General features: G+C 31.8%; 7 protein-coding genes across 10 annotated transcripts; 3 read left to right on the top strand and 4 right to left on the bottom strand.

Annotated features, from left to right (window-relative positions):
- Positions 1–2,587: 2,587 nt before the first annotated feature.
- On the top strand, positions 2,588–4,981 carry LOC124491427 (Ubiquinol-cytochrome c reductase core protein 1). The gene is made up of 4 exons (XM_047054063.2): positions 2,588–3,356; positions 3,425–4,068; positions 4,139–4,340; positions 4,404–4,981. The coding sequence occupies exons 1-4, from the start codon at positions 3,303–3,305 to the stop codon at positions 4,917–4,919; spliced, it is 1,416 nt and encodes a 471-aa protein (XP_046910019.2). The 5' UTR covers positions 2,588–3,302; the 3' UTR covers positions 4,920–4,981.
- Positions 4,982–6,199, bottom strand: LOC124491431 (motile sperm domain-containing protein 1). Its single transcript, XM_047054067.2, has 3 exons — positions 5,753–6,199; positions 5,597–5,672; positions 4,982–5,528 (listed from the first exon to the last, which is right to left on the bottom strand). Exons 1-3 carry the CDS (start codon positions 5,868–5,870, stop codon positions 5,084–5,086), a joined length of 639 nt encoding a protein of 212 aa, XP_046910023.1. The 5' UTR covers positions 5,871–6,199; the 3' UTR covers positions 4,982–5,083.
- A 127-nt stretch (positions 6,200–6,326) lies between these two features.
- On the bottom strand, positions 6,327–11,269 carry LOC124491424 (uncharacterized). Of its 2 annotated transcripts, none has more exons than XM_047054059.2 (4): positions 10,445–11,269; positions 8,638–10,372; positions 7,848–8,575; positions 6,327–7,226 (listed from the first exon to the last, which is right to left on the bottom strand). In XM_047054059.2, exons 1-4 carry the CDS (start codon positions 10,506–10,508, stop codon positions 6,691–6,693), a joined length of 3,063 nt encoding a protein of 1,020 aa, XP_046910015.2. In that variant the 5' UTR covers positions 10,509–11,269; the 3' UTR covers positions 6,327–6,690. The 2 variants fall into 2 exon arrangements, with proteins under 2 accessions (XP_046910015.2, XP_046910016.2); XM_047054060.2 differs by lacking the exon at positions 6,327–7,226 and adding an exon at positions 7,294–7,702 and having other exon boundaries at positions 10,445–11,268.
- A 707-nt stretch (positions 11,270–11,976) lies between these two features.
- On the bottom strand, positions 11,977–14,691 carry me31B (ATP-dependent RNA helicase me31b). Of its 3 annotated transcripts, none has more exons than XM_047054065.2 (3): positions 13,838–14,691; positions 13,266–13,761; positions 11,977–13,212 (listed from the first exon to the last, which is right to left on the bottom strand). In XM_047054065.2, exons 1-3 carry the CDS (start codon positions 13,894–13,896, stop codon positions 12,466–12,468), a joined length of 1,302 nt encoding a protein of 433 aa, XP_046910021.1. In that variant the 5' UTR covers positions 13,897–14,691; the 3' UTR covers positions 11,977–12,465. The 3 variants fall into 3 exon arrangements, with proteins under 3 accessions (XP_046910021.1, XP_046910022.1, XP_075587614.1); XM_047054066.2 differs by having other exon boundaries at positions 13,266–13,758; positions 13,838–14,663; XM_075731499.1 differs by having other exon boundaries at positions 13,266–13,755; positions 13,838–14,659.
- Positions 14,692–16,192: 1,501 nt separating this feature from the next.
- On the top strand, positions 16,193–21,612 carry LOC124491426 (uncharacterized). The gene is made up of 5 exons (XM_047054062.2): positions 16,193–17,507; positions 18,366–18,756; positions 20,311–20,570; positions 20,642–20,713; positions 20,777–21,612. The coding sequence occupies exons 1-5, from the start codon at positions 16,804–16,806 to the stop codon at positions 21,417–21,419; spliced, it is 2,070 nt and encodes a 689-aa protein (XP_046910018.2). The 5' UTR covers positions 16,193–16,803; the 3' UTR covers positions 21,420–21,612.
- A 495-nt stretch (positions 21,613–22,107) lies between these two features.
- Positions 22,108–23,346, top strand: LOC124491593 (uncharacterized). Its single transcript, XM_047054267.2, has 2 exons — positions 22,108–22,868; positions 22,950–23,346. The coding sequence occupies exons 1-2, from the start codon at positions 22,423–22,425 to the stop codon at positions 23,227–23,229; spliced, it is 726 nt and encodes a 241-aa protein (XP_046910223.2). The 5' UTR covers positions 22,108–22,422; the 3' UTR covers positions 23,230–23,346.
- Rho1 (ras-like GTP-binding protein Rho1) lies at positions 23,329–25,116 on the bottom strand. The gene is made up of 4 exons (XM_047054068.2): positions 24,750–25,116; positions 24,467–24,667; positions 24,340–24,397; positions 23,329–24,278 (listed from the first exon to the last, which is right to left on the bottom strand). Exons 1-4 carry the CDS (start codon positions 24,903–24,905, stop codon positions 24,130–24,132), a joined length of 564 nt encoding a protein of 187 aa, XP_046910024.1. The 5' UTR covers positions 24,906–25,116; the 3' UTR covers positions 23,329–24,129.
- Positions 25,117–26,514: the final 1,398 nt, after the last annotated feature.

Raw genomic sequence — 26,514 nt, 5'->3', positions numbered from 1 at the left:
GACCACCACCACCATAAATGTGGTTTTTTTCTTTTTTTTTTTTGGCCAACTTACATTTTAAGGAGGGGTTAAACACATAAAAACAAACTTGTGGCACGTGTCAGCTTTTCGATCAATTTCAACAATCATCCATTTAGATTGGTTAGTGTCAATGTCAAATGTTCAGCTTGATTTACAAACGATTTATTCATTCATATATATAAAAAAAATGATTTATCTACACAAACACACGTACTACTACGTGCAACAATAAAAAAAATGCTGGACAATCGATCCAGAAACAAATCAACAACAACAAAAACAACAACCATGGAAAGAAATATTTATGGATAACCCAATCCAGCAGCAGATGTAATTTTTTTTTGGTCTATGGTCTGGGTCAGATTTTTTTTTGCCTGGCCAAATTGAATTTATTTTATGTCAGAAAAAACCATATGGTTTATTACTTTGGGCCTATCTGTATCTAGCAGATTTATCTCTCTCTCTCTGTCTTTCTTTTACACAGACAAATAAATAAACAAACAAACAAACAGACAAACAGTCACACACACCTAGACACGAAAAAAAAACATAATGATGATGACCAAAGAAAAGAAGGAAAAAAATTCTAATCTAGATCATTTCTAAATTTTTTTTTTTCGTTACCAAATAATTGATGATGATTAATGTGATGACCATATGAACCATAATAATAATCACCGGAAATTGATGTCATCATTTTCCATATGGATAATCATCATCATCATCATTTGGTCAAAGCAAAAAAAACAAGCAACAGATGTGCCATACACACACACATATGATGAGATTTATTTATTTTTGTTGTTTTTCAAGAAAAAAAAATTTTTTTTCCTTTCACATAAGAATCATAATTTTTTTCATATCAGCAAACAAAACAAGATAAAATAGTGATTCCAGAGGCGAAATTTTTTGGCCGTCATACATAATTATCATTATAATGGAAGAGGGACAAAGAGAGGTGCTATGATAAAATTAAATTCTGCACCCAGTAAAGAAAAAACCATCGTGGCTCATTTATCATGCCACCCGAATGATGTAATAAAGATTTTTTTTGTTTCTTTTTCTTCTTTTTTTTTGGCTGAAAGAATCATGAATTTTTTTTATTTTGGTTTCTGGCTCAGAAATTGACTTTTTTTTTGGGGTTTAAACTTTTACACGACGACGATCATCTTCATCATGATGATGTTTGGCTGCTGTTTTCGTTTATTGGTCGATTAGTTGGTTCGTGACCTTTACTTTATATTGATGCTACACATGTGTGGAATTTTTTTTTGTTTTTTTTTTGTTTTAGCCATCAAACCACCTGACCTCGAAGAAAACAAACGAAATTATCGATATAATGATAATAGCTTTTAATAGATGAAAAATTTATCGATATTTTTTTCCATTTCTCTACGTTCATTATCTCAATCATTCATTCAAGTGGGATCCACCACCATCCACACACATCCATAGAGTAAACACAAATTGTTGTTGATTGGTCAACAATTATCGGTGAAGCACGAAATAATTGGCTTGTCATCAGGATTGTTTTTTTATCTTTCAAGCGATCTATTCGAAAACATCATCATCATTTCATTCATCTCCATTTATGGTGTTTTTTTTTGTTTTGTTTCATTTCAGATAATGTAATGTGATAATCACCTGTGTATAGAAATTTGGATTATTTTTTTCCTGACATTTTTATTGGAATCTAATTTAACCGAAACAAACAAACAAAAAATATGATCTGGATTTTGTTGAACCAGATTGATTGATTTATCTACATAAATTTAAAAAATCAAAACGACAGTTTTTTTGTGTGTGTGTGTTGATTATGATTTTATTATCGCGTGTATGTGTTTCACATGTCACATATGATTGATTGATTGATTTATTAATAGTGGGCCATATTTTATCGTCATTTTACCTGCAACTAATGTTGATTTGATTTTTGTGTTCAACATATGTTGACCATCTTTTAATTAATAACCATGGAAACATGGTATCTCAATAGATCAATATATTGATCGATGATTGATTGAGTGATCAAATTTCGATAGAATAAACAAACAAAATTGTTGAATGAATGACAGATTTGATGGAAAGTAGAAAAAAAAACATTAATGCATATCCTAATGATGAATTTGATTAATCAACGGGAAAAAAACAAACAAACAAAATAAAAGCAAAATGAAAACCTTGAATAGAAACGATGAAACTATTATGAAAAATATCATCACCATAATAATATAATGCCATATGGCCATCAATGAATCAACGGATTTATATGGATGGATGGATGGATAATCAAATAACGATCGACGATGATGATGAGAAAATGAGATTGTACATATGCATTAAAATAAAAGGATGATGGTGATGGTGATGGTGATGGCTTTCTTCAATCATCTAATCGATTAAGCTATTTATGTGTCTATATTATCGTTGAATGTTTCTTGGTTTCCAGATGTTTACTGTTTGATCATTATAAGAAGAATAAATATAACTGAAATTTATTTAGATAATGTTGGTGGGTGGCTGTTGATGTGTTGGTTGATGGATGTGGAGGGTTTGTTGTTGCTATAACCAAGTTGCTGTTGATGATCCAAATATAAACCATACAAACCATACAACCACACAACCAATCTGCACAAATGTCTATGACCTTTTTTACACAATTTGTCTTAATTCGTTGATTAAAATTTCAACATGTTATGAATGATGAATGATTCCAGATACTGAATTCAATTTTTTTGTTGTTGGAATACTGATTCTGTTTTCGAAGTACATTACGTTTGTCGGCAAATGTTTGTGAACATTTATTTCTGGATAAAAAAAAAATTCCAGATTAAAATCTCAATGATGAATTTTATTATATTGTAGCAGTCAACTGGCAAACATTTTAGCCAGAAAAAAATGACCACAACAAACAAAACAATTGGTAGTAGTTTGAATATATAAACATTTTGTTTTGTGTTTATTTCCAAATCCAAATCAATCACAATCGAATGTTCATTTTTTTGGAAAATAAAAATAAAAAATTCCACCGCCTGACAATAGATGTCGCGTGCATTACGATTATTTTTTTCTATAGAAATTAATTCAATGAAAACATGATCAATTGATGATTGGGTAGAAATAGCCAATCCCAATTGATTTGTGTATTAAGGTCACATTCTCACAACTGATTTTTGCCAACAAAATCATCATCATCATCAACATTTGTTCTGATTCGGCAAACAAAAGAAAAAAAATTTTACTTTCTTTCTTTGCGATTATAGTGATAATATAAATTACGGATGGCTCTGAATTTGATTCGTTCGGGCTTGTTGGCCGGTAAAAATTGTGTTGGGGTATGTGTGTATTTTCAAGTTTTTTTTTGTGGTTCAATGACGAATAACTTGAATTTGTTTGATATTAGGCTCGTTATTCTCATCATGCAGCACATAAATTTAGCCATGCATTGAAAAATGGTGGCCAAACCAATGTGACCGAATTAAGTAATGGAATTCGTGTGGCTACCGAACAGAATAATTCACCATCGGCAACCGTTGGTATATGGATCGATTCAGGCTGTTCGAGTGAACCAAAAGAATTGAATGGTATCACTCATTTTATCGAACATCTTATACTTCAAGGATCGAAAAATCGTGCCAAGAAACAACTGGAAAAAGATATGCATGGTTTGGGTGCTATTCTTAACTCATACACTCAACGAGAATCGTCCGGTTACTATATGACATTGGCACCTAAAGATGTAGCAAAAGCAATAGAAATCATCTCCGATATGGTTCAAAATCCGATTCTGAATACTGATGAAATTGAAGCCACAAGAAAATTTATTCTAAATGAATTGAATGAAACGGAAAACAATTATGAACAGGTTGCAATGGACCATTTGCATTCAGTTGCCTATCAACAAACACCATTGGCTCATACCAAATATGGTCCAACTGCAAACATTGAACGATTCACCAAAGCCGATATTGAACGTGGAATAGATCTGATATTCAAAGGGCCACAAATGATTGTTGCTGCCAGTGGTCCAATTAGCCATGATCAAATGTATGTGTGTATGATTGATTTTTGATATTGTTTGATGAAAGCTAATGCTAATTTTTCAATTATATTACAGTTGCAAGGATAGTGAAAAACATTTGAAAAATGTGACAAATATTTTCGAGAAAAATATGATTCCAAGCTTGACGGTTAATCGTTATACTGGTAGTGACATTCGTGTACGTGATGATTCAATGTCTTGTGCTCATGTTGCCATTGCCGTACAAGGACCCGGTTATTCGGATCCTGATTTTGTTGTCATGGATGTTGCAGCATCGGTGAGTGTTCCTTTTTTTGTTTGCTTATGTCAATTTATCTGAACATCATCATTAATTGATTAGCTTATGGGTCGATGGGATCTTACTCATGGTGGTGGTATCAATGTATCATGCTATATGGGCATGGTTTCCAATATGGATCATCTGGCACAATCATTTCAATCTTTCAATTTGAAATACAAAGATACAGCACTTTGGGGAAGCTATTTTGTTGGTGAACGAATGCAATTGGAAGAATTCGTCTGGCATTTGCAGACACAATGGAGACGAATGTGTATCGAAGTTGCTAACAATGAAATCAAATTGGGTAAAAATATCCTGATGACCAATTTGATTTGTGAACGTGAAGGTTCAGTTAATAATGCAAATAGCATCGCTACTGATATGTTACGTTTTGGTCGTCGAATCACATTGGAAGAATGGGCTGAACGTATCAATCGTGTTAATTCAGCTAAACTTCATAGTATTGGTGAAAATTTCATCTGGGATCGTTGTCCAGTGGTAGCAGCCATAGGACCAGTAGAAAACCTTCCATTATATGAAGAACTGCGAATGAAAATGTCTTGGATGCGATATTAAAATTGATCGGAGTTGAATAGTAAAAGAAATTAATTAATAAATAAATGAATATTTGTAAATTATCAGTTAGATTAATATATTGTTTTGTTTTATTTATTATTTTTGTACATATTAATATTACACAGAATAATGTCACAAGTTTTTTTTTCTTGGTGGTCAAGTGGTCAATTACGAATCAATAACACGGTTACCAGACCCAGAATATATGCAGAACAGATTTTAACATTGACGCCAATTTGTAGATAGCTATAATTGGACTCATCATCATGTGGTAACATTAGAATTATCAAACATATGATCAATGCAGTCCATATTAGATATTGATTCGGTAATTTTTGTCCACTATTGTGTCGGGTACGCTGTGTAGCTGTTCGATCATCATATTGTTGTGATCTATTTGGCTGGTCTGATAAATCATGAAAATAATCATGATCTTTTGATGATGAAACATTCAATCGTCTTGTTGTCTTTGTTGTCGACGACATTGATTGTTGATCATCAGGTCTATACATTACACGAACAATTTTTTCACCAAGTTTTTTATCCTTTGAATAGATTTTAATCAGAAATTTTTCCTCTACAATTGTCTTGTCCAATAGATTGATTAATCTAATAACAACAAATGAAAAATGAAAAATTGACAATTCAAATCAAAAAAATTCGAGTTGAAAACTTACACATCTAAAGAATGTCGTGATAAAATATCTCCATGTGTTGCTGATAATATAAATGCATTTGGACGGGTTGATTTGACTAAATGGAAAGAGAATTCGAAATAGAATGAATCCAGAATGATGATGATCACACAACAATTTTTTTGTTTGTCAACTTACAATTAAATGTAATGGTAAAATCATATGGATTAAAAATTGTTATTGTCTGTGATTGTTGTTGTGCATCATTATCGTTGAATTCAATTTCATGTTGATTAATGAATACAAATGAACTCATGTTTTTGATGATTTGAATTTACCACTTTTTTGGAATTTGAATATACGAATACGATGAGATTCGAATTATTCTGGTAACATTTCGAACAAGTTTATTTACAAATAATAGAAAAAAAAATCGCAATCATTAATTGAATGATGATGATCATGCCATCGTCAATAATCACAGACGCACACACACACACACAAACGATAATCAATCAGAACAAATCACAAGAAAAAAAAACGATCAAATTCAACAACAATTAATGCATCAACGACGCATACAAAAAAATTGCTGGCCATACATTCAACTTGTACTCATGTTGTTTGTGTATGTGAGTCCATATCATCATCAATATATCGTCGTTGTAATCTTTTTTTTTTTGAATTCAAAGTGCGCGCGCGCGTATTGCACTTGTCACGTGATGATTTTTTTAATTTTAATAAAAAATTTTAAAATTATCGATCGAAATCATCGTTTGATTTTTTTTATTGATTTAAATAATAATTATACAAATAAACACTAATTAACATTAATTGAATTGGCATTATTATTTGTTTTTTGTTTGTTTGTTTGTTCCTATCATCATCATTATTATCATTATTGATTTGAAACGATATCAAAAAATATTGATTTTTTTGTTTTGAAAAATGAAAAAAAATGTCACAATTTGATTGATAGCTCACAAAGCTTTGTTTCAAAGTGTGTGTGTGTATGTGTGCGGGTGTGGAAAGGAGTGAAGTAATATAATTACATAATAATAACAAACAAAATAAATCAATTTGATGATTGATTGAATGAATTTATTGATTTGATTGCCTCACATATTCAAATATGTTTAGATTATAGTGGATATTAATTCATGACAAAGACTTTGATATTTTGTTGCATCACCAGAAACATGTTTTAGAATCAATTTTTGTTGTAATTGATTCCATTCTAATGAAATTTGTAATTCGGTTTGGCCATAATTCAATACATGATTCTCACGACAATCGATTAATTGATCATGATCACGGCGACCAAAATGGCTTAATAATTTTGCCGCTGTTTTTCGATCATTAATACATAATGATCCAGAATCGGTTGTAGTCAATTGTTTGCTATTCAATACACATGGTACACTGGTATAATGATTGTGCAATAATGTTGATGATGATGATGATTGACATTGATCATGATGATCATCATCATTGTAATAACCATCGATTGATGATCGATGATAATCAGATGATAAATCGATTGATTGTGTATTGTTTTTCTTAAGATTTGGATATGATGGATAATTTGCTATTGCTTGATGATGATGATGATGATGATGAGCACCGACGACCATCATACATTTCGACGATTCAATTATTGGTGATTGTAGTGCTATTTGACGAAGAGAAAAAAAAAACAAATTAACCAGCTATTTTAACATCAAACCAGAAAAAAATCATGCATCAAATCATTTCGAAATTTATTCATCAATTCACATTTTTTTCATTGTTTAAATTCCAAATAATAAGTGTTTTTCAAACAAACATTAGAAAAAAAAATTCAAGGCACAATTTGGTTGAGTGTAGGTGTGAATTTGTGTGTGTGAGAGAGAAAAAAATGTGTGTGACTACAATTGAAAAAAAAAATTTAACACACATACAAATTGATTGACTAAATGATGATGATTGTGAGAAGAGAAAATGAAAAACAGAAAAAAAAACATAACAAGGTTAAATCAATATAAAAGAATGGAAGAAAATAACAATGAAAAAACAAAACAAAAAAAAAACATTCCAGGTTTCAGTATGTGTGTGTGTGTGTGATAATCATCATGATGGAAATTGAATTGTCAAGCATTGCTACAATATCTACAAAATAAACAAAAAAAGAAAAGCAAATTTGATCATTCAGTAACATGGATAAAGAAAATCTGATTTCCTCGGGAAAAAAACTCTCTCTACAGAATGGAAGTAGTGGTGACCGAATAGGATGATGGTAAACGGTTGTACTCACTTTCATCGTTTCGCCAACGATGTAGACGATTGAATAAAAGATCGGTGGTTACTATCTTGGCGTTGGTAACCGAATCTGAATCTTGATCCAAATTTGGATGTGAATTTGTCATGGTCAATTGAAAATCAATAGGTGGTGGAAGTATCGGAAATTGTGATGCTCCCAGTTCATCTGTTACCGATATTGATGGTGTTGTTGCATGATTTGGCGATGTAACCGGTGATGATCTAAATGATTGGGGTGGTGTAATTAATGGTACTGATGATCCAGCAGCAGTATATCTGCTGTTTGGAAGTTGTTGCATTTGTTGTGAAGTAGTTGTTGTCAGCTTGGCTGATTTGTGCTGCAGCTGATGTTGAGGTTGTTCCAAATCGATATCAATTTTATGAATTTCTTCACTAATCTGAGGCAATGTAGGAGGTGGTGATGATGGTGGCAGTGATGATGATGTAGCTGATGAATTCGATATTGCTGATGCTGATGATATATGGTGTGATTGTTGCTGATTGGCCATTGCAGTTGATGTTCCATGATGAATGGGTGAAGTATGTAATGATGGTGGCGATGATAAACATAGGGCCCTTAATTCATGCTGTAAGAATGGTATCGAAATCTGTTGTTGTTGATGATGATGATGATGATGTTGATGATGTTGATGCTGATGTTGTTGATGATATTGATGATAGATGCCCGCAGCTGTTGATCCATCGGATGCTCTTCTACGTGATCTAAAAAAAATGATGGATAAAATTAATGAAAAAGGAAATCGTGAACTAATGGTATCCATTACCTTTCAGCATTAAGATTGGCTTGAGCAAGCTGCATTCTACGTTGACGGGAAATCAATTCATTCGTATCGGTAAGTGAATGCCTTTTACGTTTAATATAGCTAATTGGTGGCGATGTTTGTGCATGTGTTGTAGCGATCGGTTTCGACGACGAAGATGATGATGATGTTTGTTGTTGTCCATCTAAATGCGTATTGGTATTGGTGGTGTTAGAGGTGGTGGTGGTGGTATTGGTTCGTGCATAATTGGCTTGACCATCCGATGCTCGACGAACCATATTATTATTAGCCAATAACAATACAGGTGGTGGTTTCAATAAATCCATTGCTAATGGATAATTGGGTGGTGCCAAAGGAAGATTACAGATTGGTGGCGCCATAGTTGTTGCTGTCATAACCGGTGGTGTTAGAAACAATGTTGGTGTGACCATCATTGTATTCATTGCGCCAGAATGATCACCACCACTAACATCACCATGATGATCGGATGGATTAGCATCGGGACATGTATGACGACGAATTTGTGAAACATTTGGTGCTAAATTCGTTGGTGTTGGTTCCCTTTCAACAATACCTGTAGTAATACTTGATTTACGTTGATTAGTGGACGGAACAATAGGTAACAATGGTGGTGATGGTGGTGCAGATGATAATGTTCCAGAACAACAATGACTAGAATCATTGACAAGATTATATAATGCATAATATTCATCAAATGAACGATTTTTTATCGATGATAACACTGTCTCGGAATCGATATCTAATTCAGATGCAATCCATTCTACTAATGAATTATCGATATCATCATTATTGTTATTGTTATTGTTATTGCCATTATCATTATCATTATCATTATCATTGGCTTTTTGATTATTGGCATTGATGTCGTCATCACCACTATTATTATCACCAATATGGACATTTTTCAGTCTATCACTTAGTTTTTCAGATGTCGATACTACGGACGATATATTATTATTATTCATTGTTGAATGAGACATCCATCGATGTTGTTTGATTTGTTGAAGATTGAAACGTTTTTCCGGATCAATCACAAGCATATGTCGAATAAGATGTTCGCATTCACGTGACATAAAGAATGGTATACGAAATTTTCCCGATAGTACACGTGTTTTGAGCGATTGCAGTGTATTACCATCGAATGGAAGTGAACCACAAACTAGGACATAAAGTACAACACCCAATGACCAAATATCGGCTTTAGGTCCATTGTATTGTTTACCCTCGAATAATTCTGGAGCTGCATATGGCGGTGAACCACACCAAGTGGCAAGAAAACATTGATTTGTATAATAATTTGAGAAACCAAAATCGGCCAATTTAACACATTTAAAATCCGATGTAAGCAATAGATTTTCAGCTTTCAAATCACGATGAACAATTCCATTTGAATGTAGATATTTAACAGCATCGACAATTTGATGAAAATAGAATCGAGAATTGGATTCCGATAAACGGCCTTTAGTAACTAATTGTTCGAATAATTCACCACCTTGACAATATTCAGTGACCAACATGACATGTCGATCTGATTGCATAACTTGATAAAGACGAACAATATTTCTATGTGATCCAACACGTTTCATAATATCGATTTCACGATTCAATTTTAACAATTGATCCGCTGTTAATGATTTACGTGATATCACTTTAATGGCTACCTGTAAATTGATGATTGTATGACGAGCCAACTTGACAACGGCAAAATTGCCTTTGCCTGTTGAAATAAATAAAAAAAAATTCACATCACTTGATGAAATAATATTATGGATCCAAAAAAAAAACTTACCAATCGTTTTAAGCATTTCATAGCAGCCAAATCGAATCGGTATGCCATTCTCGTCAGTAGTCATGGCTTCTTCTTACTAACAATTTGTTCACTTTTTTTCACAGGGTGTGTGATTTATTTTTTTATTGTTGTTGTTGTTGGTGGTGGCGATTTATTGATACAATGATGATTTCCACAATTATTCATTAAACAAACAAATGAACAAAAATGAAAAACAAAATGTTCACAGCAAAAAAAAAAAAAAAACAAAAGAAAAGTTATGATTATGGATGGAATGATGATATCAAGTGCAAGTAGAAGAAGAATGGATCTGTAACATTCATCATGACGAAGTAATGATGATGACGAATGATTCTCATGTTACAAAAAAATGTGTGTGTGTGTGTGTGTGTGTGTGATTCAAAAACAAAAATTGATTGCCCCTTTGTTGTTGTTGTTGAATAGCAGCAGATTCTTTTTCTTTTCTTTTTACAATTTTCAATCAAATTTTTCATTCATTCATTTTGATGTTTTTGTTGCTGTTATTGTATTTTTAGTCTATTGAACAGAAAAAAAAACATCGATATGAATTGATTTTTTAATTTTTATTTTATTCACATCAAATTCTTGCCCCCTTCAACAACAACAACATCATCATCATCAACAACAACAACAACAACAACAACGACGACGAGGATGATGATGATGACGAAGACGACGACGGCAGCGGCTGCTATACCATATACACACAACATTTATAATTTCATTCGAAAATTCACTAATTTTTTTTTCTTTAAGCCACAGCAGCAAGCCATATAGAGCATAGAAAAGAAAATGATGATTGAATTTTAGTGATAAACATAACAAACAAGCGACAAGAACATATAACAATATAGAGTTGTGTTTGGTTTTTTTTCTCTTTCACTTTGCTCTTTCTCTCTCTTTCTCCATCAATTTTTTTCTTAGAGTGAAAAAAGATAGCAGTGCAAAACCGTATTATTATTTGTATTTAGGATTGAATTGAATTGAATTGAGAATGAGAATCTGTGTGAACGAAGAAGGAAAAAAAATGAGAGCCAAATGACGCCAATCGTCGGCTATATGATGATGATGATGGACTATGCGCGCACATATGATTCCAATTGATGATGATGATGATGATGGTTGTGGTTGATCCAACATACACACACAAACATACATTCTCACCGTGTATATACATGATGATGGTTGTGAGGATAATAATAAGTATGAAAAATAAGAAAAAAAAAGAGAAAATGGAAATGATGATCATCAAACCAAAATGTATGCGGTGTGTATAGGTATATTTTCAGATGTGCCGCATCGTTTTTTTTTTCATTTATATGGCAAAAAAAAATGACACTGATGACGCTGATGATGATTATGATTATGATTGTGGTGGCTCTATTATAGACATAGCAGCATCAGCAGCAGCAGCAGCAAATATTCATATCAAAAGAAAAAATTTTCAAATTTTTGAATCGTGTGTTACATAAATGGATCACATTAGAATGAAATTCTCTCACGTGATTCGATTAATTTGCAAACGAAAATTGACTTTTTATTTATTCAATGAAACAAAGATTTCAAAAACAATACAAAGGGACTAATTATAATTTTTTTGTTTTTAGAAAGAAAAGTGACAGACATTGTGTGAATGGAAAGAGAGAGAGAGAGAGAATCCTTTTTTTTAAATGATACTTGTTTTGCTTTTTGTTTTTTTTGTCTGTTTGTTTGTTGCAGGTAAGAAAATATGAAATTGGTAAAATACAAATTTTTTTTCGCTTTTTTTTGATTAACACTATATAGAAATTGATATATTTATTTCATGGATTTACCTTTTTTTTCTTTTTCTTCTCTTTGGCCGGATCCACTGGTTGTTGTTGGTGGGTATGTTGTTGTTCTTGTTGGTTGGTTGGTTGTGGTTGATTGGGTATGATGATCTCGATCAATGTCTGTGTATATAAATGTGTGTGTGTGTTGAATATATTGATTGATTGATGATATATTAGTTGGTTAATTAATTAGTTATTATCAGCATTTTCAGCTTGTGCTTCAGCAACATATAATGTTGGATCAATAACTTTGGGTATTGGTTTAATGGTTGTGTTTAGTTCCGCTTCAACTTTGTGTAACAAATCACGATCTTCATAGGTAATCAAATTGATAGCAATACCTAAATGTCCAAAACGTCCTGATCGACCGATACGATGAAGATAGGTTTCGGCCATTTTGGGGAAATCGAAATTAATGACAACATTGACAGCTTGAATATCGATACCACGTGTAAAGAGATCACTGCATACAAGATTTCGGCAAAGACCTTTTCGAAAATCATGAAACACACGATTACGATGTGGCTGTGACATACGAGCATGAATGTAATAACATGAATATCCAAGTTCAGCAATCTTCTTGGCTAACAATTCCACTCTTTGGGTAGAATTACAGAAGATGATCGATTGATTAATTTGTAGCTTTGAGAACAATGTATTCAAGCAATGGACCTTTTGTCGTTCCTGTACAAACGCATAGTATTGAGTCACACCTTTCAAGGTTAATTCTTCCATAAGATTTATTTCATGTGGATTTTTCAAATGTTTCTTCATGAATTGTTCAACCGTAATTGGAAATGTTGCCGAGAATAACAATATCTGTCGCTCTTCAGGTAAATACGATATCAGTGTATCGAGCATACCCTGAAAATCTTGGCCCAACAATTTGTCAGCTTCATCCAATACGAAATATTTGCAATTATTCAATGCGGCCACCTGTCAATCGATTAACAGATAAAAACAAAACAAATGAAACAATCAATCAATACCTTTTTCTCGACCAGATCAAGAATACGTCCAGGAGTTGCGACCACAACGTGCACATTTTCATAGATACGCATAATGTCATCTTTGAGATTAGTTCCACCAGTAGTGACCATTACTCGAATTCCCAGATGACGACCGAGCTCCATACAAATGTTTGATGTTTGCATGGCCAATTCACGAGTAGGTACAACTACTAATGCTTGGATAGCATTATTGGTCACATCAATCTTTTGCAACAATGGAATAGTGTATGCACCAGTCTTTCCGGTACCATTTTTAGCTCGAGCCAATATATCATTACCAAGCAATGCGACTGGTATAGCTGCTTCTTGAATTGGTGATGGTTTCTCCCAACCTTGTTCAAATATGCCCATCAATAGTTCACGTTTCAAACAAAATTCTTCAAAATCATTGCCACGTGTCGATGTAACATCAGATGTTTTGATACGATTATCTTTCGGTGGAACCTTAAGTTTAGCTTTCCAATCGTTGCTACTACTGGTTATAGACAAAAAAAAGAGACAAGTTTAATAGACAAAATTAATCAATGAATCACAATGATAAATGGACATACTTGATTCCGTTATTAGCATGATTATTATTGGACATTGTTAACGTTGCGTTTGTTGCCATAACACCACGTAGGAATTTAAATTTTGAATTATTATTAATAATAATAATGACACTTTACTATAACACCAAAACAATTGATGAAAAAAAATGTTTGAAACAAAATATATTTATATATGTAGAGATGCTATAATTTCTTGGTCAAATTTCAAAAATATTATTCAAATTTATTATTAGAACGTGGAAAAAAAAGTTTTTTGTACAAAATAAACGAATGATTGTGAGTAAAAAGTGATGCCAAATCAATTTATATATGCTTGTATGATGGCTAAATCGATTTTGTTTGATGATGACGAATTTTAATCAATCTATATAGATGAATAGATGAATATATGATGTATTGATGACTCAAATGTATAGAGATTCACATTTACAAACAACTGACAATCATCAAAATTGACCAATAATAAAAAAAAATTTATAAATTTGTCAGCTCTAGTTTTGAACAATGAGAATGCGAATAGATGTGTAGTTTTCAATTTCACAAAATTCATCAACACAAACACAGAACAAACATATATGTTTATTAGAGTGACGACAAAAAAAAAGAGGTAAAAGTGTAAAGAGCAAATCAAACAACAACAACAACAAAAAAATGATGAATTGTTTTATTTCGATAATTACGAATCAAATTTTTTTTTCTTTGCTTTAATTTCGTTTTTTTTCTTTCTTTCTTTTCGTTATCGCTTTGTCAGTATTATGAATACACACAATACAATACAATACAATGAAACACGCTGTGTGTGCTGCTCAAAATTTTCTTCCCTTCATCATCAGAGTCTTTTTTCTTTTTGGTTTTTTTCGCTCAACAAAACTCACAAATTGCACATGCGTAGATTGATTTTTTTTTTTTGTTCATTCGACGGTTGTTTGTGTTTGCTTGCTAAATACAACACACACACACACAGACACAGACACATTCAATGGCTACTGGGTTGGTGGTGGTGGTATAGTTTTCAATGTTTTTTATACCGGCAATGGCAGCACTGTCGAAATTCGAAAAATTAATGGTTATAATCAACAACAATAGATGGCGATTATTGTGGTCTCTTTTTTTTGAATTTTTTTTTTTAAATTCGTTCGAAATTTTTTTCCCTTTGAACACTAAGCCTCTCTCTCTGTGTGTGTGTGTGTGTGTGATGAACTTGAAATTCCAGTTTGATTTTTTTTCTGTTTGCTTTCTGACCACATTCATTTGGGACTTTTTGGGTCTGTTTCGATGATGAGAACAAGTTTGAAATTGAAATCAAAATCAAATCAAATCAAATTTCTGTCTTTTTTTTGTATTACAATTTTCAAGAATTGTATTTGTCCCTTTTCTACACGTTTGCCAATGTTGCAGCTATTTTTTTTGTGATTTGGTCGATCGAATAACAAAAATAAAATATCAACAACAACAACAACAAGAACAGCAAAAAAAACGACAATTAAAAATGATTATTATTGTTATTGAACAAAATGGATAGTGCAGAGCAAAAAGCCAATAGAACACACACACACACACACATCTGTCTAATGATTACAAGTAATCATTATCATCATTAGAATTGTTATTGTTGTTATAAATATAAATGGGTTATTTTGCCCAGTTTTTTTTTATTATTATCATCAAACAATCAATTATATTGGACATTGTCATTTTATCATAATAATAATCATCATCATCATTATTATTAATCTCTATTTCATTATAAGTGGATTTAAGAGAGCTAGATTTTGAATGATTGTATCAATTAAATTATTACCATGGAATCATTTTTATTGTTCATGATGATGATTATATGATCATCGGTGATCATAATCATCACCATCATCATCATCATTATACAGACACATGCTATAATGTTATCAGTCAATGTGTTTGTTTTGCCAGTTTTTTTCCTATAGAATGAGATCAAAAACAAAAAAAAAAACTCAATCCATTCGAATGTTCATCATCATCATCATCATCATCATTGTTGTTGTTGTCATTTGTACAAACAAAAAAAACAACACTACGGGTGAATTCAATGTCCGATCCAAATGTTGTTTTTTTTTCATCATGATTTTGATTTATAATAACTACAAAATAACAACCATCAACACACAACACAACCAATGATGACCATACAGAGAGAAAATGTTTTGAATGAGATTTAATCCAGTTTGTTCATTTGTCTATGTGGTGAATTTTTAGTCAATACGTGTGAGATTCACAATGATGATGATGATTATATGAATGAATCACAATACATACACATACACACACACACACACACACACTTACCTGAACATGTATATATACGACGTTATATGAACGTTTTTTTTTTTGCATTCATTCATTGATTTGTTTTTTCAGTCATTCGTTGTTGTTGTTGAATGTAGGCGGTATCAATGTGTGTATTGAAAATAAAGAGAGAGAGAGATTTGTCCAACAAAAAAAAAAGAAATTTTCTTCCATAAAAAACAAAAAATTCTTCTTCATTCAGCAGCTAGGCAGCAGCAGCAACAAAAACCAAAAACAGTTTTATTTGCCCTGATATATATGTGATTATATCAGCCATAACAAGAAATGTTGATGATTGTCGTCTGCCAATAAACTTAAGGGCATGCATTCATTCATTCATACCACACAGGTAAAGCAACAGGCCAGGTACAATTCATTCAACATTTCGAACGTCAAACAACGAAACAAAACGAAACGATCGAATCGAATACATTTTGTATGTGTGTGCTTTTTGTGTGTGATTGTTGAATTTTATTTTTTATTTCGTTGTGTTTGTGAACCAAAAAAAAAAAAAAAAAAAAATCCAGCAATTCGCAGTGATGATTTAAATTGAAATTTCATCATCGATTAATCATCAAAATATTTTACACATATCTTGATCTTTAACTTGTGATTTTCATTTGATTCGATTCGATACAGCCAAAATGACGAATCATCATCAATTGAAATGTCAAATTATTATCACCTATTTGGTGATGATCATTTTGATTGTACGGGCAAATCCGTTGATTAATTCTTGTCATAATGTTCGACAATTGTATCAATTATCGATTCATAATAATAATAATCATCATCATAATCATCATTATCATCAAAATCATCGATCTCAACAATCATTAAATTGTGCTGCAAGTGCCAATCCATCCAGTTGTTGTTATGGTCTGGATGATGCAATCGCTACAAAAGCTTATAATGATTTTCATTCGGATATTGAAAAAATTATGAAAATATCAACATTTGAAAATCATTTCATTCAATATTATAATCGTATCTATTGGAAATTGGATCAAATTCTCAATGATACCATCACGGATATTGATGAATATTTTGGCCGCACAAAAACAAATCAACAACAAGATCATCGTATTGTAAAAGCTAATCGTAATCTGATTGAATTTATTCGCATGGTAATATTTGAATCCCGACATCATACACCAATTCAATTGAATGATCATGTGGATCATTTATTGGAAGCGATTTTCATCGATATATTACAACAGCCACATCAGAATAAATTTCCAAATGAATATGAATCATGTCTATTGGACACAATGAAAGATTCAGATATTCTAAGTAAAACACGTGATGAAATGTTGTTCCGTTTTAGTCGTACAATTGATACGGCAAGGTATGTATCAAATTTTTTTTTGTTTTTGTTTTTGTTCAATCATCGAGGTATTATTATGATCAGAATTCCAGAACACACACAAACACAAATAAACATTCCACAAACTCAATCAAACAAACAAAAAAAAATACCGTGTGTCTGATATGTGGTGAGAGAGAGAGAGAGAGAGAGAGAGAGTTGAAATGCAATAAACGCGAATTTCAAGGTATGATGATGGCCATCGGGCAAATCCGGTCCTTCTCCTCTCCTCTTCGACCGATCGACTAACAACAACAACATTCTTGGTGGATATGAACAACAACAGAAAAAAAAGTAAAAAACGACGAGGACCAGCTTGCGCGGTGTGTGTGTGTGTGTGAATAGGAAAAAAGCCGCATATTTTTCTTTATCAATAAAATATAATCATAGAACATTTGAGAATAGTGAAAAAAAATTGGTAAAGTAGAAAATATTTGAAATACCATTCCATTCCATTCATTCAGTCAATCTAGTTGTTGTTGTTGTTGTTGTTGTTTTGAAGAGTGAAATTGAAAGAATGTTTGTAACGACTAAAATCAAATGTACAACAATCACACACTGAAATACTGTTGGTGGTAGTAGTAGTCTCATGGTCAAAGGTCATTATTATTGATGATGATGATGATCAATGAATCAATTTTCAGCTATATAGCTCACACTTACACATTTTGTTCCATTATGAATGAATGAATGAATGGAATTGAATGGAAAACGTATACATGTTATTATTATGATCAATCAATCAATTCCTATTGGACGTGAACAAATTTTTCTTTGAAAAAAAATTGACTAATCCGGATCTAACAAATCTTTTTCGTTTTTTTTTCTTTTAATCATTAGCCTGATTGTACATTCATTACAAAATTCATTACAATTAATCAATCAAACGATTGAGATTAAGACAATCAACAAACCGGATTGCATACAACGATTATCACGAACATTTCATTGTTATCATTGTACAGCAACAACAACGGCAACAAATTGGCCATCGATAATGACAGCAACATCATGTTCATCATCATGTTATGAAACAATCAACAATTGTTTGGATCAAACAAATATGGAAAGATTAGATTCCACAATGAAAACATTATATCGTTCATATCAACAGCTAGTCAATTTAATGGTTAATTATTTTAATCCAGAAATATTAATGTCATCACATCGTCGATCGATAGAACAGGCACAGGAATGGATACGTTCCAAAAATGATAAGATAGCCAAAAATGTAAGTTATTCATTAATTTTTTATTTTACATCCGGATAGTGTGAAATATAATAAGCCTTGTGTATAATAATTGAGTGTTTGTGTTTGTGTGTGTGTGAAAGTTTTTGTTAATTTCGTGCGTGGGCTCGTCTCGACAATGACGACCACGAACGACACAACGTCGGTGGTAGTAATGGTGGTGGTTTTTGTTGTTGATGATAGTGTGAGAATGGAATGCCGGAATCAAGCATATACCTGGCTTTTGTCCTGTGTTCATGTTATCATGTACCTTGACCTGGCCCGATTTGGTTTTTTTCTTTTGAGAAGAAAAGAAGAGAAAGCTCCTCTTTATTGTTGTTGCTAACACACGCCTATCGATAATACATAGAAAGCAATGGATTTTTTTTTTGTTTCTTCATCATGACAGCCCGGATTCTGTTGCTTTTTTCAGGTTTTTTGGTCGGTTTAAATCATCATCAACGTACGTATGGTGTGGTGAAATCAAATGCAAAGAAAATTTGCTGCCGGCCTTTCCTTTTAACTTTTTATTTTTTATTTTGCTTCTTTGGCAAACGACAACAAAAAACCGATGAAAAAAAAATGATTCACAATCAAGCAAAAGCAAAGACATATATATATTGATTGGTAATGATCATGATGATAGTTGAAAAAATGTTGTCGTCAATTTGAAGAAAAATTTTTTTTTTATTTTTGAGGAATTATCGTTACCTCAATGAAAGAGTGCCACCACTTGTTGAATATTTTTTTTTTTTACACGGACACTTTTCATCATTGGCCACTTACCACCTGGTGTGTGTGTGTGTGTGAAGAAAAAATCTAGCCATCATATAGCATAAAATAAAGTTTTAACACAACGAGGGTAGAGAGTAGTATGATTTCTGAGTCATTTGGCGTTTATATTCAAATTTTTCCAGAAAGAAATGAATAATCAATGAATAAGTGTCATTCAATTGTCATTTTTCACACACTACGACGCGATCGTTGTCGTCGTCGTCGTCGTCGTAAACTACCATTCTTTTTTTTCTTAGTCATTTGGCTAATCACATATACCAGTGTCAACAAAAAAAATCGTAAAATTCAATTAGTGGTCAAAATCAAAAATCATCAACAAAACAAATAAACAATGGAAAATTGGTTTTGGTTGTCGTTGTTGTTTTTTTGGCCAAAAAAAAATTGATATTTTTTTTTACCACACACTCATTTGATTCAATCAATCCAATGCTAGAATGAAATATCAATCATCTAGCTGGGTTGTAAATTTTTTTTTCTGTTCTGGGTGTTCTATACTATGCCCATTATACAACAACAACAGTCTAGTCAACTTGTTGAATGTTTTTTTTTTTTTTTTTTTTTTTTTTGATTGTATTTGGGTGGCTATTATGACTACTTGTTTGCGGAAAATGAAAATTTTTTTTCCAGATGATTTAAGTGTGTGTGGCTTGTATTTTTTCTTTTCACATTTACATAATCATCATGATGATTAAAATTATCAAATAAAAATGAATAAATTGAACTGAATAAATTGACCAATGTGACCTGTTTATCCATATTTAGGCTCGTATTGCTTGTGGTTCATTAAAAAGATATTTTCGAAGTGCCGCCGGTATAATTATATCTGCCAATACAAATAATGGTAACACTGGTGAAAACGCCTACGATTTTTATAATTATTCAACAACAACAACAACAACATCGCCAAATGATGATTTAACCGACGATGATAACACTGGCAGCAATGTTCATGGATTCAGTCTTTATGTTTCTATACAATCAATGGCTCATCTATTTGCTAAACATAAAGATATGTTTGCCGAGTAAGTCTCTCTCTTTTTTTTATCATCAAGTCAAAATCAATGAATTGATCAATGTTTTTTTTCCCATACAGTTTGGATGGTAAAATGTGTGCCCAATACAATAATAATGATCAAAATTGTTGGAATGGTACCAATATGGTTAGGTAAGTTTTTGATTTACAATGTTGATAAAATTGTCCCTAACTTTGTTTTGCTTTGTCGTTCAGTTCATATCAAGCTAGACAACAAGACCGGCAACAACATCAATCATTATCAATGAATAGTGGACATCATCGTAATCATAATCAAAATGTCAGTGATAATGATATGATTATTACATTACATGATCGTGTTAAAAAATCGGAAACAACCATAAAAGAATTGCTTATCCATAATCAACGTTCATCAAAATTTATTAATAGTCAATCAACAGCAAATGATGATCATCAATTACTTATTGATAGAAATGATAACCATTTTGATGACGATGATGATGATGATTTAAATGGTCATGATGGTAGTGGTGATAGTAGTGGAATGAATCCAATAATGCCTGATGATGAAGATTACAATTATCAAGATGGTTCTGGTCATTTACCACGATTATCCATTAATCATGACCAACAACCAAATAATATGGATGATGATGATGATGATGATTCAACAACAAATACTGGCGATATAATGATTGATCCAATCACCAAAAAAGTTAATCAAGTAATCACTACTACAACTACCACAAATACCAAACATCAATATTCGGATAGTTCAGCTAAACGATTTGCTATGCCCGCCAACAGCCTTCTATTTGGATCCATCTTATTAACCACCATATCATCATATTATCTATTGTTATTCACCACTTCATAGATTGATTGTCAAATTCTGTTGTTAATTCTGTTTTTTTTTGTGGTGAAAAACACTGTGATATCACTTTTTGTATATAATGATTTTCTAATTTCCTTTTTTTTCTGCCTTTTTATTCATTTTTTTTTTTTTTTTGATCAACTTATAAATAATTAATAAATTTGATGATTGGTTGATCAATTTTCAAAAACAGAAAGAATCTGAATGTGTACAACTTTTTTGTAACATTTTTTGTTGTTGTTGTTGTTGTTTTGTTAATTATGATGATGATTGGAATTTTTTTTTTGTTTTGCTCTTTGCACTTTTTTTTGGATACTTGTTGTTGTCGATGATGATGATGATGATGTGATTGATATGTGCCTAAATTCAAAATGATCACAACCCTATGTGAACGTTTTTTTTTATTTGGTCGGTTGATTGGATAATCTTATCACACAATCGTGCCTAAATGTGAATTCAATTCAATTCAATCAATGATGAGCTATGTAAGTGTATGGTGTATGTTTTTTTTTGGCACATTTGGTTGCCAGAAAATAAAAAATTATTGCAGAATGATACTGTCAACCATCCGGCTGTGTGTGTGTGTGTGCCTGATTTGCGAACGTTTAGACATCATCATCAAATGGTGGTGGTGGTGGTGGTGTTAAGGGGAAAGGAAAAAAGAAATCAATTATGACAATCAGCCAAAATGGTAATCTTGCGTCACATTCGTGCCTTTGTTGTGTGCAATGTTGTAATTAAAATCAATCAGAAAAAAAATAATTGGGTGATGATCGAATCGAACCAATGGATCAATGATGATTTGTGATATTGCATAAATATTGCGGGATGAAATTTGGACTTTTTTGTTTTTTTTTTGTTGATCATGAGCTTTGGTTTTTTTTTCTCTACTGGCTTAAATCAAAAAAAATTTATTCGACTATATAAATACATGGCAAACATTCGAAACGAGAACTATCCATCCATCGCATAATTTTGCATCATCGAAACAAAAAACAAACAAACTATGTATCCATCAAATCAAACTAGCGTCATTACTAAAAATGTTCAGATTCAACAACAACAACAACAACAGCAGCAGCAGCAGCAGCAGCAACAACAACAACAGCTTAAACATTCCGTACAAACAATGGTCATGATGACCAATGATGATGAATTATCGAATCATCGTTTTACTGATTGTAGCCATTATGATGATGATGATGATTATGATCAACAACGATTATCCTATTCACCAAGTAATTCGTATTCATCATCATCACCGACATCATCACAAATTAGTGATTATTATCATCATCATCATCATTCTTCTACGTCACCATCATTGGAATCACATTCTTCGATGACAAAATTTGAATCATCGTCGTCGCCGACCAATTTGATTGCTTGTGATCATTATAGTAAAAGAAAACGACAACCAATACCAGTTCCAAGCGAAAATAAAGATGATGCGTATGTATTTTGAATTCAAAATTTTTTTTTTTTGGTCTTTGTTAATTGAATTTTTTTTTTAATTTGTCATTCTCTGTACAGCTATTGGGAACGTCGTCGACGAAATAATGAATCGGCAAAAAGATCACGTGAAAGTCGTCGCCGTAAAGAGATGCAAACAACAATAGGTATTATGGTTCTGGAACAAGAAAACGTTAAATTAAGAGCTGAAGTAAATTTATTACGTGAAGAATTGAATCGTTTACGGCAAAATGAACTGTTACAGTATTTAATGATGAATAATAATAATAAAACAACAACAACAGCAGCAGCAGCACAATCACCAGATTTGATAAAAATAAATCATCAGAATCGATTATAGGAAGAAAATTTTTTTTTTTTTTTGTAAATCAAATCAATGTATAAATCGATGTATTTTTTTTTCTCGATCTTTCCTCGAATCAAATTAAAAAAAAAATTGTTTCCATTTATCATTTATCAATTACAGATAGTTTTTATTCATTTTTTTTTCGTTTTATTTAATTTTATAAATTTTTTTAATTAATTAATTAATGGACCATTGTGTGTGTGTGTGTGTGTGTGTGTGTACGTGTATATGATAGACAATTTATCAAACCAAAATTGTTGTTGTTGTTGTTATGGTTTCAATTTCAAGAGAAAAAAGTTTCAACATTTTAAGAATCAAGTTATGTTTAACACAACAGGTATTTGTAGGGTAAAATTTGTGTGTGTGTGTGTATGTGTCTGTTTTGGGATAAAAAGATTTAAGCAACAAACAAATGATGACCATTTTCCAAAGAAAAAAAAATCGGGATACCACATTATCAAATTGAAAAAGAGGAAAAGGAAAAAGGGATTATCATATGTGTGTGTGTACGTGTTTAAAATTCAAATTTTTTTAAAAAAATCATCAAATCAAATCAAAATCAATCAACATTTCGCCAATGCTATGCAAAGCAATCAATCATATAAATATTTTATGTGTGTGTGTTTGTTACAAAAAGATAACCAAAACAGCTGGGTAGAAAGAGAGAGAGAGAAAGATAGGTGGTAGGCAAAGATTCGCTGTATTATTTGTTGTCAAGATCATGAACATATATCATCATAAATTGTGATGTGTGATTTTGGTAGATTGTTGTTTGCAGGAATACCGTTTAAAAAGAATCCAAGAATTGGGGATGATGGTGGTGGTGGTGGTTTTTTTTACCGTTGCTGTTTTGTGTATGGCGGTTGATGTTGAGCAACTCTCACTCTCTGTGTTTTACAAGATTGTACATTTCTTTCTACGTCTTTTTTTCGATTGTAGAGCTGCACGTGTTGCTACTTCGAATACTTCGCGTACACCATCTTTGGTCTTGGCACTACATTCAAGATAACCAAAAGCATTTATCTTTTCAGCCATTGCTTTACCTATGGACAAAAAAAATCATATGAATGTGTAATGTGATGAATTTCTTAATCAATCAATTACCTTCTTCGGTTGACACTGTCTTGATTTTTGATTTAAGAGTATAATCATTTCGTAAATCCTAATTCAAAGAATCAACAATTGATTAGTCATTATTATTCATTTAGAGAAAGAGCTCAACAAAACGAACCTTTTTATTACCAACAAGAATAACGGGTACATTGGGACAAAAATGTCGTACTTCTGGTGACCATTTCTCTGGAATATTTTCAAGTGAATCAGGACTATCGATACTGAAACACATTAAAATGACATCGGTATCTGGATAAGATAATGGTCGTAAACGATCATAATCTTCTTGACCGGCTGTATCCCAAAGAGCCAATTCAACCTATGATGATGAGTGAGTAACGGAATCATATATTAGATATCACAAATGGATATTCTTGAAATCATAACACAAACACACACACCTGTTTACCGTCCACTTCAATATCGGCAACATAATTTTCGAAAACAGTGGGCACATAAAATTCGGGAAATTGATCTTTACTAAATACAATCAATAGACATGTTTTACCGCAAGCACCATCACCAACAATAACAAGTTTTTTTCGTATCGATGCCATCGTTTGATTGTTGGAATTTTTATTCTATTTTTTTTTCTTTAAAATTATAGATAATTCTTCTTAAGAATAAATATATAAGCAGATGATGATTCGAAATTTTTATATGATTGATCGAATGCTGGTGGGAATTTCAGTGAAAAAATAATTTAATGGCAATAATCATCATCATCATCATCATCATCAACAACATCATCAGCATCAGCATCAACAGCGAATAGAGCCAATAAGCACACACACACACACACACACACACTGGTCGTTGGGAGGAGAAAAAGAGCAAGAGAAAAAGCGCCCTCCTAAAATCATATAAAACCGCACAACATACACACACATAGATCAACGTTCAAAGTTTTGTGTGTGTGTGTGTTACTCCCCCCTCTTTCAATAGTTTCACACTGTGTGTATTACTCACCCTCGTCAGTTAATTCAATACCCAATTTATACTATGCAAGTTTATCAACGTATTTATCATCATTTTTTTTTAATTGAAAATTTTTCTATCAAAATAAAAAATCAATTTTCATTAATAAAAAATAAATGTTTTTTAAAATTAATTTTATAAATCTATTATCATCTATAATTATGCTATATCATTGATATCGGAACATTTGGAATTTTTTTTGTAAGATATTGAATAACTTGTCTTTGTATGAAATTGGCAAACAAAAAAAAATCAGCGAAATCGAAGGTGTGCCGTTTTTTTTTGATGACAGACTCGTGTTTCTTTCTTATTGAAAGTCGTTTTAGTTTTTGGTTAAAAAGAATGAATTTTCGAATTACAAATTTTTTTTATTCACAAACATCTAGCCGACAAGGAACACACAATGCCGAATAATGGAGAATTTCGAACAATAATATGGCTAGAATCCATTACGAAATCGAAATGAAACGACTCAAACAATATAATGGCGATTCTAGATTGATCATGTACACTTCACAAATGTTTCACGGAATTGTGTTTCAAGATAAACGAAATTCTTTGACGAAAAAAAAATCTTAAAATCTAGAAATGAAATTATCCATAAATCCATTTTCGAATGGAAAGAAAATGTATAATAATTTTGCGCAACAACAAGATGGCAGCACTTGGTCTATAAAAAAAAATTTAAAATTTTATTATTTTTATCTGTCGAAAACAAGACTTTCTTTCAAATAAAAACAAATCATGAAGCAAGCATATATGATTTGGCTTCAAACAGTCAAATGGTTATACATACATAAAACTTTGAACTTTTTATAACATTTTTATCGTTTTTCTGTTTGAACAAGGTGTAATTGGTGAATGATAAGCGATAGTTGTAGCAAACGCGATTTGATCAAATTCGATTGGTAATCAAGTTTAGCCATAAGCCATTTTGATCGGTAAATCTGTAATTACATATTTAATGGGCGGACTGGCATACCACATACGAAAAAAAACTTGTTAATTAAAGTTTTTTCGCTGCAACGGTGATCATAACACCAAATAAGTCAAACAACAACAAACGAAGACTGTACAATGGTGATAAACATAACCGGTAATCATCTCTCTCTCACTTTATCACTTTTTATGAGAAAAAAAATCAAAAAAAAAAAAAAAAAGATAATCAGTTGCAATTTTCAAATGTTA

The sequence above is a fragment of the Dermatophagoides farinae genome, chromosome 1, assembly GCF_024713945.1.
Source record: "Dermatophagoides farinae isolate YC_2012a chromosome 1, ASM2471394v1, whole genome shotgun sequence".
Lineage (NCBI taxonomy): Eukaryota > Metazoa > Arthropoda > Arachnida > Sarcoptiformes > Pyroglyphidae > Dermatophagoides > Dermatophagoides farinae.
This window is presented reverse-complemented; position numbering and strand designations above follow the sequence as displayed.

Coding starts and splice junctions, on each gene's coding strand:
- LOC124491427 (XM_047054063.2), top strand. CDS start 3,303: ATGGCTCTGAATTTGATTCGTTCGGGCTTGTTGGCCGGTAAAAATTGT. Junction 3,357..3,424: donor CCGGTAAAAATTGTGTTGGG/GTATGTGTGTAT, acceptor GTTTGATATTAG/GCTCGTTATTCTCATCATGC. Junction 4,069..4,138: donor CCAATTAGCCATGATCAAAT/GTATGTGTGTAT, acceptor ATTATATTACAG/TTGCAAGGATAGTGAAAAAC.
- LOC124491431 (XM_047054067.2), bottom strand. CDS start 5,870: ATGAGTTCATTTGTATTCATTAATCAACATGAAATTGAATTCAACGAT. Junction 5,673..5,752: donor TTTTACCATTACATTTAATT/GTAAGTTGACAA, acceptor CTTTCCATTTAG/TCAAATCAACCCGTCCAAAT. Junction 5,529..5,596: donor TCACGACATTCTTTAGATGT/GTAAGTTTTCAA, acceptor TGTTGTTATTAG/ATTAATCAATCTATTGGACA.
- LOC124491424 (XM_047054059.2), bottom strand. CDS start 10,508: ATGACTACTGACGAGAATGGCATACCGATTCGATTTGGCTGCTATGAA. Junction 10,373..10,444: donor TGAAATGCTTAAAACGATTG/GTAAGTTTTTTT, acceptor TTATTTCAACAG/GCAAAGGCAATTTTGCCGTT. Junction 8,576..8,637: donor GCCAATCTTAATGCTGAAAG/GTAATGGATACC, acceptor CATTTTTTTTAG/ATCACGTAGAAGAGCATCCG.
- me31B (XM_047054065.2), bottom strand. CDS start 13,896: ATGGCAACAAACGCAACGTTAACAATGTCCAATAATAATCATGCTAAT. Junction 13,762..13,837: donor CATGCTAATAACGGAATCAA/GTATGTCCATTT, acceptor GTCTATAACCAG/TAGTAGCAACGATTGGAAAG. Junction 13,213..13,265: donor TTGATCTGGTCGAGAAAAAG/GTATTGATTGAT, acceptor ATCGATTGACAG/GTGGCCGCATTGAATAATTG.
- LOC124491426 (XM_047054062.2), top strand. CDS start 16,804: ATGACGAATCATCATCAATTGAAATGTCAAATTATTATCACCTATTTG. Junction 17,508..18,365: donor CGTACAATTGATACGGCAAG/GTATGTATCAAA, acceptor TTTAATCATTAG/CCTGATTGTACATTCATTAC. Junction 20,714..20,776: donor AATGGTACCAATATGGTTAG/GTAAGTTTTTGA, acceptor TTTGTCGTTCAG/TTCATATCAAGCTAGACAAC.
- LOC124491593 (XM_047054267.2), top strand. CDS start 22,423: ATGTATCCATCAAATCAAACTAGCGTCATTACTAAAAATGTTCAGATT. Junction 22,869..22,949: donor AGCGAAAATAAAGATGATGC/GTATGTATTTTG, acceptor TTCTCTGTACAG/CTATTGGGAACGTCGTCGAC.
- Rho1 (XM_047054068.2), bottom strand. CDS start 24,905: ATGGCATCGATACGAAAAAAACTTGTTATTGTTGGTGATGGTGCTTGC. Junction 24,398..24,466: donor TTCTTGTTGGTAATAAAAAG/GTTCGTTTTGTT, acceptor TCTTTGAATTAG/GATTTACGAAATGATTATAC. Junction 24,279..24,339: donor GACAGTGTCAACCGAAGAAG/GTAATTGATTGA, acceptor TTTTGTCCATAG/GTAAAGCAATGGCTGAAAAG.